Source organism: Ziziphus jujuba, chromosome 2, assembly GCF_031755915.1.
Source record: "Ziziphus jujuba cultivar Dongzao chromosome 2, ASM3175591v1".
NCBI classification, from domain to species: domain Eukaryota; kingdom Viridiplantae; phylum Streptophyta; class Magnoliopsida; order Rosales; family Rhamnaceae; genus Ziziphus; species Ziziphus jujuba.
Window position 1 is genome coordinate 3,520,968 of NC_083380.1, and position 14,432 is coordinate 3,535,399.

The following is a 14,432-nucleotide window of genomic DNA, read 5'->3' on the forward strand; positions in this document are numbered from 1 at the left end:
TAATAAATTGCCCAAAATATTTTTAAAGGTGGGTCACTCACCTTAAGCGCGTAAATAAGCTAAGATCCGCCGCAGGATCGACTCCACTACTCGTACGCGCACCTAAAAGATCCACAGTATACCAACCAAATATATTAATATTTTATTCGGGTAATCCCCAAATGGGTACCCGGGGAGCGAACACCAAACGATATCTAAAAGTTGCGAGTTATATACTGAATCGAAGCTCAAGTGATGAGGATCATGGATTCGGTCTTATTTTCCGGTGATCGGACCCGAGGTGGTCGGAATCTCGCCAGAAAGCTTTTCGGGTTTCGACTTTGTAATTCTCCCAAACCGTCATGAATTGGAGGAAACGGATGCCGAATTCGAGTTCAGGAGGTCGAACACAGTGGACAGGGGTCGGCGGTGAGATTGGGTACTCGCCGGAATAGTAACTTCCGGCGAGCCGCCTCGGTCACCGGCAACCGTCGCTGATGGCGGCGCGTACGGTGGCCGTTGGCTGAGATTTTTTGCAGATTTGTAGATCGAGGGGAGAGGAATCCAATGGGACCGGCGGTGAGGCAAACGGAGGCCGGACGGCGGAGAAATCGGGGTTTGAAGAATTTCGACCCCTCGCCGGAAAAAGTTCCGATCCGGGCGCGTCGGTGGTCTGGTGGCCATGAAATTTGGTGGGTAGGCCGGACTTGAGGAGGTGGTGAGGGCTGGCTGGTGCGTGTGGCCGGAAAATGGCCAGAAAGGGGTCAATCGGCCATGGCCAGCGGTGGAGGGAAAAATCACCGCTGATCTTCGCCGCCTCGATCTGGGCGCATTCGGCGGCCAATGGCCGTGAAACTTTGGGGTTTTTCTGGAAACGGGGAGGGGCTTCTTGCTGGCCGGTGCGTGTAAGGTGGATCGGCCGGAACATTTGAAAAATTCCAGCGGCTGGTCGGACTCTCTCTCTTTCTCTTTCTCTCTCCTCTCTCTCTTTCTCTCTCTTCCCCGAGATTTTTGTCAAATAAAAGCCACCGTGTGACACTGTTCATTCCACATGGACCAATCAAGTGATGACACATGGCATCACTGTGCACTTAAGCTAGATATAATAAAATATTACGGTATCCGGCGAATTTCAAACGTCCATAACCTTTTAACCAAACGTCCGATTCAAGCGTGCCGCTAGTCTATGAACTCGTATCGACGAGTACTTTACAACCATACAAGAGTCAAAACAAAATTACACCACAAGAAAAAGTCAACTCTCGGCACCTTTTGGACTGTTTGCACCTCAACTTGTTTTGTCCATAACTTTCAACCCGTAGCTCCGTTTTCAACGTGCTACTAGTCTACGAACTCGGGGCATCATGCACTTCGCCACGGTACCCTGGGCAACTAGAAATTCCAACTAGGACAAAAAGTCAACTTTTGACCCGCTCGGTCAACGGTCAACATGCACGGATTCCGATGCGATTTGGGACGGGGTGTTACATCTCAAAAAAATAAGATTCTCTTATTTATTAATCAAGTTCAAAAACTGTTAGTGTTGACCTACGTGACATTTGCCTAAAGTCCTAACTGCCGTGACATCACAGTTTGTCCTGATAGTTTGTCAAATTTATATTTTTGCTAATTATGTTTGTTTTTTCTCTTATAACTTTTATATTTGCATGATAGACTTGCTTACCTGCACATTTACATGTTTTTTTTTTTTTTTTTTTTTTTTGGTGAATCACATGTACATGTACTTACATGATAGTCTTGCTGATAATTTTCATTTTTTTATTTCTCTAGTAATTACAGCTGGTCTTTGGCTTCCCTCTCTACACAATAGAAGACTTTTCATGGATGTGTAAACAAAAAAATGTCAGGGGTGTATATTTGTTGTAAAGCAATGTTGAGTCCCGCTGTGATAACCCTTTGTTAACAAAAAAACAATATGAAATTTTTGGCGTTTGGGTGAAGAGAATCATGTGGAAATTGCCCGAGGTTCTCTTCCCTCTTGTGTGGGTTGGTGTGCTGTGTGTGTCTCTCTTCTTGTCTCTCATTTGCTTCCTTTCCCTTTCTGTTTTTCTCACTTGAATTTCTCCTGTTTCTATCTCTGCATTTCTTTTTCTGCTTTTCCCTCTCCTCTTTCTCAATGCTTTCTCTCTTGACCTTCTTTCTCTATTTTGTTTTTTCTTTATTTTTTCTCACTGCTTTTTCTTTATACCTTTTTTTTTCTTTTTCTTTCTTTTTTTTTTTTTTCCATTTTTCTCTCTATTTTCTTTCTCAACACCCACCACTTTCTCTCTAGTTTTCTACTATGTTTCTTTTAACTTTCTCTTTGTGCTCTTTATTTCTAGTTTACTTTCAAAGTGAAGTGACAGCTATAGGGTAAATTATTTATTCCACATGCTATCAATGATTAGTTTTGATATGTCCTTAAAAAAATTAAATGTAAAAAAAAAAAAAAAAAAGCTATACTTTTATTATAACTATAGTATTATTATAATAGATACCCCCCCCCCCCAAAAAAAAAAAAAAAAAAAAAAGCATAAAATGAAACACATTGAAGAAACCAACCATTAAACAAATAAGAAATTAGTAAAAAATTATATGTACAAAAAGAACATTTAAGTAAATTAATAATGATAAAAAAACAAAAAGAAAAAAAAAAGTAAATTAGTAAAACAACCAAAAATAGGCATAAAAAGCTAAATAAAACAAGAACTAAATAAGAAATTGGAAACACAAGTTAAGAAAAGTAAAGAAACTAGTAAACTAGGTACAACCGTTATACCTGACAACAGAAACAAAATCTCAATATGAACTTTAGTTTTAGTAAAGAGGACGAAGAAACTTTGAAGTCAAAGTAATACATAAACAATTTAACGTTGTGGCTGCATTTTATTAGTATTTTATTTTAACCAAATAGTAAATGTATTTGCGATTAAAAGAAATTGTTAGAAGCTAGTTTCTCCATTGTCGCTCCATGGTGATGACAAATTGTAGTATAGACTCAATACTGTCTATTTATGTAACCTGAAGTTCCTGTTACACACACCACCTTTTGCTCTCCACTCATAACATCTCTCTCTCTCTCTCTGCTCTGCTCTGGACCTTTTGTCGAAGTGTGCCCTAAGTATCACTCTTTTTTCCATCAGTGCTAGATGTTGTTATAATGGGAAAGAAAATTAGATACAATGTAAATGACAATTGACCAAACCCATGTACTAAAATTTTGTCACACGGATTACCTTCTAAATTTTTAATACAAACGTTGGCTTTTTTTTTTCTTTTAAAGAAAAATTCCAATCCGTATTGGAATCATTGAATCAAAACTAGTAAGAAAAATATCAACGAATTGAAGTTTTTGCTCAGTGGAAAACTCCACGTGACAAAATGAGAAAAAAGTTTCTATTCGCTGTTCACACTTGTCAAAGTTTGGTCACTGTAAATGCTATATAAAGATTGATGCAATGAGGTTTCTTAAAAGTTGGACGTTCAGTTCAATTATTTTATATATTACAAGCTGATCATAGGCTTCTCAATCCCATGATTAAGGCAAAAAATATACAGCAGCATATCATTTCCTTCTTTTTTTTTTTTTTTTTTTTTTTTGGGTTGTTGTTTTGGGTAAATAGCTGCATATCATTTCCTTCAATATTGATTTGAACACAACGTTTATATAAAATAACAAATCAAATAAGGCTGGGAAAGTGAAACAAAAGAATAGATATATTTTGTAATTATATACATTATCTATGTGTTGAGGAAGCCTTTCTCCTTCACGCCTTCAAACAGTGTTTTCATAGACTCACTTCCAAAGAAATGAAGTTGATACCCAAACCTTTTCTTCTCTTTTAGGATATTTGGACCAAATAATTTGGTGAGGTTTCTCACTTTTCCATCTTGAAGTTAAGAACAGAAACCTTTTCCTTAGACCACCATCACATCACTAAACCTTCACAACTTTTACTCGTACAAAAATTGAGATTTTCAAATATAATAAAATACATGCCTCCCTCCCTTCTAGGCAAAAAAATAATAAATAATAATAAAAATAATAAAGAGAAGAAAAAACAAATACTTTGAAGCTTGAAATGTAGATGATACATAAGTAATAGTTCATAGATGGGAAGCACATTTTCAAATAAACGTAATATTATTTCTAAATGAAATAATAGTTCATAGATGAGAAGCACATTTCAAATAAACCTAATACTATTTCGAAATGAAACTATAGAAAAACTATTGAGTGAAATGGGATCTTGACAAGTAAAATGAATTGACATAAACCAGCAACAAAGACATAAACCAGTGACAAAGAAAGCGGGGTATACATTTCAAGATAACTAAGTGAAGAAAGAAAACAGACTATTATCTTCTTTGGTTACTCCCTCGATTCCTCTGCTGTCTGGTTCTGTATTTCAACCACAGATATAGTATTCTATCTAAAACTCTCTCAACAGCATCGAAGTAGGCTACGCTCCAAGACCTTTTCATCGTGATTACCAGATAGGGAACAAGAATTCCTGCTGCAAATCCCAATCCAATGCTCAAGCAAAACCATTTGTCAACAAAGCTGTCACCACTTGTATTAGCCTTTGGAGTAGTCAATCCCTTTTCTGGATCATCATCATCATCATCATCACTTGGACATTTTACATCAAGTGGAATGCCACAAAGGCCAGTGTTTCCAGCAAAAGAAGGTGCATCAAAAGTTGACATGTGATCTGTATAAGGGATCCTACCAGAGAAGTTATTGTTTGACAAATTAAGGAACCCCAAAAATGAGAGTGATGCCAAAGTTTGAGGAATAGCACCTGAGAACTTATTACTTGAGAGATCAAGTGATGACAATTGCTCCAACTTTGAAATGCTTTCGGGAATGTGTCCGCTGATATGGTTTCTGGACAAGTTCAGAAACACCAAACCTGACAATTTTGTTATCTCTCTTGGAAGATCTCCACTCAAATTATTTCCTGAGAGATCTATGCCAACTAAAAGGGAGAGGATCTTGCTGAAACTCTGAGACTGGTCTTTCAGAGTTACAACAAAGTTTTCTTTATAATAGGTAGTCCCATACATCCCATAAAGCAGATAATGGTTTATGATTTGCTCCTGTTTCAGAGCTTCGAAATCTCCATAACTAGCTGGAATGCTGCCATGGAACTGATTTCTTGCCAGGTCCAAAACTTGTATCGAACTTAAATTTGATAGCACTGGTGGAAGTTCTCCTGAAAATGCATTGGCTCTCAAGCTAAGAATTCTCAGTCTTTCGAAACCTTTCCCAATCCATGGTGGAATTCTACCAATTAATCTGTTGTTTCCAAGATCCAGTGTCTCCAAACTTGCTAAGTTCTGGAAAGATGACGGGATCACTCCGGAGAACTTATTGTCATTTAGGTGCAATGTTTGAAGCAAACTTAGGTAACCTATGATGGCAGGGATTTTTCCAGACAAATTGTTGTTACTAAGGTCTAGTGCTTTAATATAAAAACAGTTGGCAAAGCTTGATGGAATGCTTCCTGTTAAGTTGTTATTAGAAAGATCAATGACTTGAAGACCAGGATTGTTACCTATAGAAGCTGGGATTTCTCCATTTATCTGGTTTCCAGAAATAGAGAGGAAAACCAAGGAACCACTTATGTTATCTGGAATAATACCAGAAAATTTATTTTTGGAGACATCAAGAAAGTAAATTTTGCCGGCTGAAAGAGGAATGGACCCTTTGAAGAGGTTTGAGCTGAAATCAACCACTGCATTTGAAGCTAAGTTTAGTGGACTTGGTAGACGACCTTCTAACAGATTATAAGAAACATTCAACCATGAAAGGCTAGAGGAATGTTCCCAAAACCAGTTGGGTATGGAGCCAGAAATGTTAGCATCTGAGAAATCCAAAGTTCTGACTTGCTTTTGTGACTTAAGCCACGCAGGAAATGAAGGACCCAAATGGCATGAATGCATATCAAGATACGAGAGTTGGAATGGGGGAACCCAACTGGAACTGATATTCACGGTGAAAGAGTTTGAAGATAGGTACAAAAGGTTTAGCTTACCTAGCTTTGAAAAATGTGTTTCAGTAACTATACCCATCAAATGATTGGAAGAAACATCGAGATAAGACAAATCAGAAAGTTGTCCCAAACTTTCTGGCAATGTTCCGTTTAGCTCATTCCTTGCTAGACTAAGACCAACGAGAGTCTTGAGCTGACTAAGCCATTGTGGTAATTTACCAACCAAGTGATTTTGTGACAAGTCCAAGTTTAACAGACTAGCCAGTGGCCTTTTAGAAAGGCAATTTTTTATTCCTTCAAGGAATTCAGGTAAAGTTCCATTCAGGTTATTACCCGACATTAAGAAATGCATCAGGTTGCAGAGTTTGCCAATAGAGCTTGGAATCTCACCCTCAACATTATTGGAACCAAGATTCAAGTAGGTGAGAAATGTCATGTTTCCAATGGAAGCAGGAAGATTCCCATGTAGTTTATTCCCCCCTAAATCGAGAACTCTTATCTTCTCCCATCTTCCTCTAAGCAATTGGCAGCAACTTGCTGTAAGATTGTAGTTACTACTAAGAATTAAACTTTGCAAATTAGGAAGGTTGCTAAAACCGAGTGGGATTCTTCCAAAGAAGTTATTTAAGGTTATATCAAAAGCAACAAGGCTAGTAACAATGACAAGCCAATTAGGTATTTTTGAATTCAACTTGTTGTAACTGAGATCTAGGACAGCAAGAGAAGTTAAATTTACATAGATGAGAGGTGGAATGGTACCAGATAAACTACAATCAGATAGATGCAACTCAGTTAAGAATGGGAGCTTGGTCAGGGACTTTATCCAGTTTGATCCTACCTCTGAAAGATCAACTTCATTCATCACAAGATGCTTTAGAGAGACAAGACCTTTTACCCATGCAAGATTATCAACAAGTAAACTCAAAGACTCGAGATCAAGATACTGCAAGCTAGACAAGTTTCCTAAATTTGGAGGAACTGAACCACTAAACCCAGCATTTGAGAGGTTTAGATATTGCAAATTTTTAAAAGATCCAAAAAATTCAGGAATTGGGTTGTCATCGAATGTGTTGAAACTCAAGTCCAAATGCCTTAAGTACTTCAGTTTTGTTAATGAAGGTCTAATTTCCCCACTGAAGCTCCCGAGTTCATACCTGCCAGAAGAATCAAAATCTTGCAGATGAGGATTATGAAGATCAACTGCAATAACAGCTCCAGTAGTGTTCTCACAGCTTATTCCCTGCCATTGACAGCAGTTGCTTGCCTTCCATGAAGAAAGCCAGTTTTCAGGATCATGAAGACCGTTCTTGAAGTCAATTAGAGCTTCTCGGTCTGACTTCAAGCAATTTATCGCCTCAGCATCAGTGTTGGGAAGAAATTCACCTATAATTGAAAGGCAGAAAATCAGTAACATTAGTGGGAGACCTGTAATTGTTTCCATCATAGGTAAAACCTTTATGCAAGAAACCATAAACAAAAATTCAAGAGTATAAATTTTGTTCTAGTGAAGAGGAATAAGAAACTTTGCATTCAAAGCATGCAAAAGTGGTCGTATTTATTCTTGAAAAAGTTAGTGCTGATTAATAATATAAAATTGCTAAATGGACCGTCTTGGTTCAGCATTACACGGTGATAATAAATGGTATAGACTCATTACCGAATTTGGAGACAAGCAGGTTGAATTTTCAAGCCAATGAGGGAACCACTGAGAAAAAGCTCTCTCGGTGAGTGATCTCTCAAGCTTTTAATCAGAAAATAATAAGCTATAGAAAAAATGACTACAATCAAATCTATATTACTTCTTTAACGCAGATACTAATGATCATCAGCTTCTTTTTTCCAAATTTGTTGCCATTTATTCGACAAAAAGCTTACTTTAATGGTGACATTTTGCATATAGTTGAAATTAGTTGCATCATTTATACATTTTGATTCTTCAAACCAGCTTTTTCTCTCTTTATATCTATGTAAACAGAATAGATTTGGAAAGCCTCACTGAGTGATTTAGTGGAAGAAAACAGACACAGCTTATGATTAAAACAAAGGGCAAATAGAAGGAACCTTTAAAGCATTCTATAGTAGGATTTTTGCCTTTCAACACTGAAGTCTAAGATATAATATAAACTAAAGTAGGTTTCATTCAAATATTTTCTCATTGCCAATGTGAAAATTTAAATCCAACACTCAAGCTGTCTCTCTGTTAGGAAACCACAAATAAAATGCCATGTGATAATGCTATTGTTGTGTACCTGATATTGATGTAAATTTTTTTATTTTTATGTAGTTCTTTGCCTGATTTTATGCAGAAAACAATAAACTCTAAAAAAATGGTTACAATGAGAAGTCCATATTAATTGTTTAATAAGGTAATAATGAAGATCAGCTTCAATTTTCCAAAATTTGTTGCAATTTATTCCAGAAAGCCGGCTTACTTTAATAAGGAGATTCCACAGAGTGTTTTAGTGGGAGAAAAAAACTGTACAGCATTTGATTAAAAGAGTAAATAGATGTATCCTTTAAAGCCTGCTATATTTTATATATGATATTTGAAAAGTGTTGTTTAATAATGACATTTGGAACAATAGTTTGATTATGTTGCATCCTTAGATTTTGATTGTTCAAACCTGGTTTCTCTCCTTTTTTTCTCTGCAAATTTTAAAATTTGCTTTCTTTTGATTTTCTGCAAACTTTGTGTGTTCTTTACTCTCTCTCTCTCTCTCTCTCTTAATTTTAAACTTTTTTTCCAACCTCTTTCGCTTGGTTTAAACATCAATCATATTAACTGTAGTTTTCTTTGTAGTACAAATCAAAAAATAAAAATAAAAAAAATAAAAAAATGGATAAAGAAATCAAATACCAAATCTTCTATCATGGAAATACCATTTCTGTTACTTTTGGTAACAAGATCCATATCAAATAGAAAAGCTTAGGAAAGCCACAGTTAAAGCCATGATAATGTAACGCTAATCATTCATTTTTCCCATCAGATTTTTCAGTCTCAAAATAAAATATAGTTAAAAACTGTTCAAATGTATGGAAATTACTTATAGGTATAAAGGAAAGCAATGCATGCCTTTTCACATTATCTATTCATATAACAGATTTCTTCATGATATTATTTCTACAAGTAGGAAAAAAAGCTTTTCTTTTTTCTTTTAAGGCTATATACTTCACTTGTAAATAGCGATCTCTGCAAGTTCTCCGTTAAATTGATATTCTACGTTTCAACCAATCAGTCATGATCTTTTCTCTACAGCTTCAATATAAAATGGAGACATGTTTCCCTTCGACATTGCAATCATGCATGATGAAATTCATGGGAATCTAGTATTGCAAACTTGATGAAAGTTGATCATTCTCTAATATTTTTTGAAAAGTGCATTTGTTATTGTACATATATAGTCAAATAGAGAGTGACCCTCAAGGCAACTAAGTCTCAATAGCAAGTTAGAGATAAAGCGCAATTTTCTCTACCTGATATTGATATACGAATTTCTTTCTTCTTAGATTTCTTTATGGCTGACAATATTAAACTTTAACAACCATCAGCTTGATTTTTTTTTTTTTCTTCCAAAATTTCAGAAATTTATTCCACAAAAAGCTTTCTTTAATGTTAACAGTTGAAATAATAGTTTGAATTTGTTGCATCCTTACCATTTGATTCTTCAAACCTGCTTTCTCTCTTTTCTTGGTCTGCAAATTTTTAAATGTTCTCTCTTTTGATTTTCTGCGAACTTTTGGTTCTACGTATTCTCTCTCTCTCCCCCCCCCCCCTCTCTTTTCTTTCCCTTTGTTCTTTTTTCCAAGTTTAATTTTCTGCAAACTTGGTTCATACTGTAGTTTTATTTATAGTACAAATTAAAAAATAAAGAAAAAGAATTCATAAAAAATTAAAAACCAAATTTTCTACCATAGAAATGCCACTTCTGTTACACTAGTGGACAAGATCCATATCAAATAGTAGAGATTAGGAATACCCCGACATAGTTTTGTGGTCCATCCTATAAAGAAATTTCACGAATCCCATAGATAAAAAATACACTAACTTTAAGCACCCTTTATTTATTTAAATCTCAAATTCTTTTGCATTTAATTGAGGGGTCTTTCCAATCAAATTTTACTTGAATATTTCTCATTCACATTCTTTTCCATTGTTCTCTAATTGTGTTTTCTTAATACCACAAAGCAAAACAAAATAAGAGTTTCCCACTGCAAAATAGAAATTTGACAAAGTGGATATGCTTTCTAATGATTTTAACGAGTTTCATCCACCTGCAAGTATTAAGCGGATTTGAGCAGAGCTCTCTTCTTTTCTATCAAATTCTGAAACATATTATAAAATCAAAAACTGGATATGCGGATTGATTCTCATCACTGTAATGTGCGTTAAAGTAATAACTTTTGCTAAAGTTTCATCTTAAAGTCATTAAGAGCTTCTCTGTCTGACTTGAAGTAATTTATCACCTCAGCATCAGTGTTGGCAAGAAATTCTCCTATACTTATGAAGCAGAGAATTAGTAACATTAATGGAAGCCCTATAATTGTTTCCATCAGAGGTACAAGCTTTATGCCAGCAGAAACCATAAAATTGAAATGTAAACCGGGTTTTGGTGAAGAGGAATATAAGAAGCTTTTGTAAGAGCAGACTTTCAACTAACAAAAACATGAAAATATAGAAAAGTTGAATTCAATGATAAACCAAAAAATGATCCACTTTTGAAGAAGCCACAGAGAAAGTTATGATCATGTAAAGCTAGTTAGTCCTTCCCATCGCTGGAATATACATACTCTTGTTAGTGCTTCCTTTTTCGTTGTTTTTCCTTTTCAGATTTTCCATAGTCTAAAAGCAAAATATAGTTAAAAATTGTTCAAATATATGGAAAATATATATATATATATATATATATATTTAGGTATGAAGTAAAGTTCTGCATGCCTTTCCACATTATATGTTCTCAAAATAGATTTCTTCATTATACAATTCTACAGCTAGGTAATGAAGCTAAAAATTCTTCACAGGTAATTAAATGGTAATCTCTGCAAGTCCTTTGTTATTTCTCTTCTATATTTCAACCATGCATGATAAAAAGTCTATGGAAATCTAGTAAAATTATATAAAAAGTATTCATTGTTTAGTATTTGATGAAAAGCGTATATATTATATTAAAAAAGAGATTGAATCTCAAGGCAGGTATGTCTCTTTACCAAGTAGGTGATAAAGGATTTCCTCTGCCTGATTTTGATATACAAATTTGTTTCTTCTTATCTCTATTTGTCGCAGGCAAGAATAAACTATAACAAAAATAGCTACAAAGCAAGTCATGTTACTTGTTTAATAGATAATGGTGATCATCAGCTTCATTTTTTCTCCAAATTTGTTGAAATTTATTCCACAAAAGGCTTACTTTAATGGTGACATTTGTAATAATAATTGGAATTTGTTGCATCCTTAACTTTTGACTCTACAATGCAAACCAGCTTTCTCTCTTTTCCTTCTTTACAAATTAATTTTAAAATTTGCTCTCTTTTGATTTTCAGCAAATTTTTGTGTGTTCTGCATGTTCTCTCCCATCAACATAAAGAAAAACAATGGATAAAGAAATCAACAATTGATAAAGAAATCAAACACCAAGTCTTCTACCATAGAAATTTGATTTCTGTTAGTTTTGGTAGCAAGATCTATATCAGATAGAAGAGATTAGGAAAGTTCCACAGAGTGATTTTTGGGGGAGAAAACAGGCCCAGCATTTGATTTAAAAAGTATTCTATAGTTTATGGCATGAAATTTGAAGCGTGTCCTAAGGATTTTGACCATAAAATAATCATCTAGCTTTTTACCTTTCACAGTAGCTTAACATATAAAAATGTTCCCGTTTCACCACCTTTCAATTAGAGACCACTACCATCCAACATCTCTGCAATTTTTTAAAGATGAGTGACTACCAGCTATATATATATATGTGTATATATATATATATATATCCATGCTATTAATTACTACTTAATTTCAACTTTTACCTCGTCAAATTTTTGGTAGAATAAGATAATAAAAGCTGTTTGTCTTCTTGAATATTAGCTGTAAAATACTATCTCTTTAATTAATGTGGAAATAACAACAAAGCTAAACAGATTATTTAAATCATTGAATATTTGATAAATTAGATACCAACCCCACTAAGAAGGCATTGTTAAGGAAGAAAACTACATTGTCTATAAAACTGCGTTCTCATAAACAATGCAAAGCATGTTGATCATAAGTAATGAAAGCATAAATTGAGTGGAAAATTATAAAATGAACTGAAGATGGATGAAGACAACAATATTTTTGTTTAAACGAATCATTTTACAATTTGATCATAAGTAATGAAAGCATTTTGCATCTACAGTAGTCACTCTGCAGACTGTAGGCCATAATATAAGTATCTGTTTGTATTTTAAGTAGCAAAGACTACATTTAATAAGCCATATATTGACAAATATTTAGTAAAAAGGGAAAAGTCCTTAGGCTACCTTCTCTACAAAGTTCCTCCATTCAAATTTTGACAAGTGTTATAAAATTTAGTTGACTAGAATTTTAACCAGCCAAATGAGCCAAATCAAAATAGAAACAAAATTGTATTGGGAAAAAAATTATTAAATTTGGAAAAATTATTTTTAGGTGTTAAATATTGAAAAAATTAAACATAGAAATTTTACTCGGCAAATAGGAAAAAAACATTTCCAAACATTTAACTAGGGGAAAATTTTTAATGAAGAGAAATTTCAAGTGGAAAAATTGGGGGGGAGGGGGGAGGGAATTTAAGTCCTAGTCAGCTAATTTTTGCCACTTGTTTAAATTTAAATAGAAGAAATTTGTAGAAAAATGTGGTCCAGGAACTACCTGATTTTTCTGCGGTAAAAAGAATGTTTTATAGAATATAATATGAAATATAAAAATCAAACGGATCAAATGGATAATATATTTGTTGTTAATCCATATCCATTGAAAAAGTTTAACGTGTTAACATATTAGGTAACGAATAACCTATTAAATTAAATGATAAATTTAAATATGAATATATCTGACGTCCATTTGTTTAATAGATTATATTTAAATGAGTAAAATTTAATACGATTATATGACACGACACAATTTCCTTTCCACATGATCCTTTGCTAAGCCGTCATTGTCACCTGGACAATTTTACATTTGGTGAGTAGCACAAATACCTACTTCTTTCACAATATCTTCTTAGAAAGTCAATAAGGAAGCCATTCAGAAAATTCTATGTGATAATGCAACTGTGTCTGTTACCTGATATTGATGATAAATATTTTATCCTCAGCTTGAACTTCTCTGCCAGCTTTTATGCAGAAAAGAATAAAGTATAACAAAAATTGTTACTAGCAAGTCCATACTACTTGTTTAGCATAGAAAATATTAAGCATCAGCTTCATTTTTCCAAATATTCTTCCAATTTATTCCACAAAATGGCTTAAGTTAATAATGATATTTCACAGAGTGATTAATATCTTGTGCAAGCCAGAGAGATTTCTTAAACGTGGAGGAATTGCACCAATAAGCTTAGTATTTGAGAAGTTTAAATACTAACTTAGTATTTTTGTATTTTTTTTTTTAGTATTAAAAATGTAATTTTATTACATAACAAATAATTTTCAACTTTCATTTTGAAATTTTTGTCCAAAAAAATTAAAATGGTTATGAGCAATATTTATTTGAAAAAAAAATGGTATAAAAGCAGAGAAGAATATATTGAAAAAATAAAATAAAATAAAATTGATAGAAAAAATATTTTTGATATTAATTTTTGTTGAGCATAATATGGAGATTATAAAGTTAAGGGCTCTCCTCTTCCTCCTTATTTTCCATTTATTAGAAATGTAGAATTTTTCACCAAAAAAATAAATAAATAAATAAAATCCCAAACGTAAAATTTTAATAAGCTGGGCTGAAATTTGGCATATATAGACAGAAAGTTCAAGCCCAATTTTCAGCTGACCCAGAATGTAACCCAATGCCACTTGGGTAAGGAGAGCGAGAGAGAAAAATGATAATAATAATAATATTATTATTATTATTAATTTGAATTTTGAAAATCCAACGGTAAGAAAAATTCAAATTTAGAAACGGTAATATTTTCTTTAATTCGTTTCTTGCCGTTATTATGTTTCTACATTACGAACTTCTCAGGCTGAGAATCCTTGTCGTACTTGCTAATGGTTGCAGGCTTTCCTCCCGGTTTGTCTTCTCTTGCTACTAGTCCAAATCCCCGGGATGGTGTCTGCTACATGGAGTTTCCTCTGTCTTTTTTTTCTCTTTTAATATTTTTAAGAGTAAGGTTGTTTTTTATATGATGTACACCATGATTAAATCCACCTAGTCTTCCTAATTCTCAGTTTCTGAATTCAAATTTGGATGGGGAAACTAATGTGAAGATCCAAAAGGCATCTGAA

General features: G+C 33.8%; 1 protein-coding gene across 1 annotated transcript; it reads right to left on the reverse strand.

The window, feature by feature from the left end:
• Nucleotides 1–4,338: 4,338 nt before the first annotated feature.
• On the reverse strand, nt 4,339–7,419 carry LOC107405623 (receptor-like protein EIX2). Its single transcript, XM_016012697.3, has one exon. It carries the CDS (start codon nt 7,417–7,419, stop codon nt 4,339–4,341), a length of 3,081 nt encoding a protein of 1,026 aa, XP_015868183.3.
• Between the last annotated feature and the right edge of the window lie 7,013 nt (nt 7,420–14,432).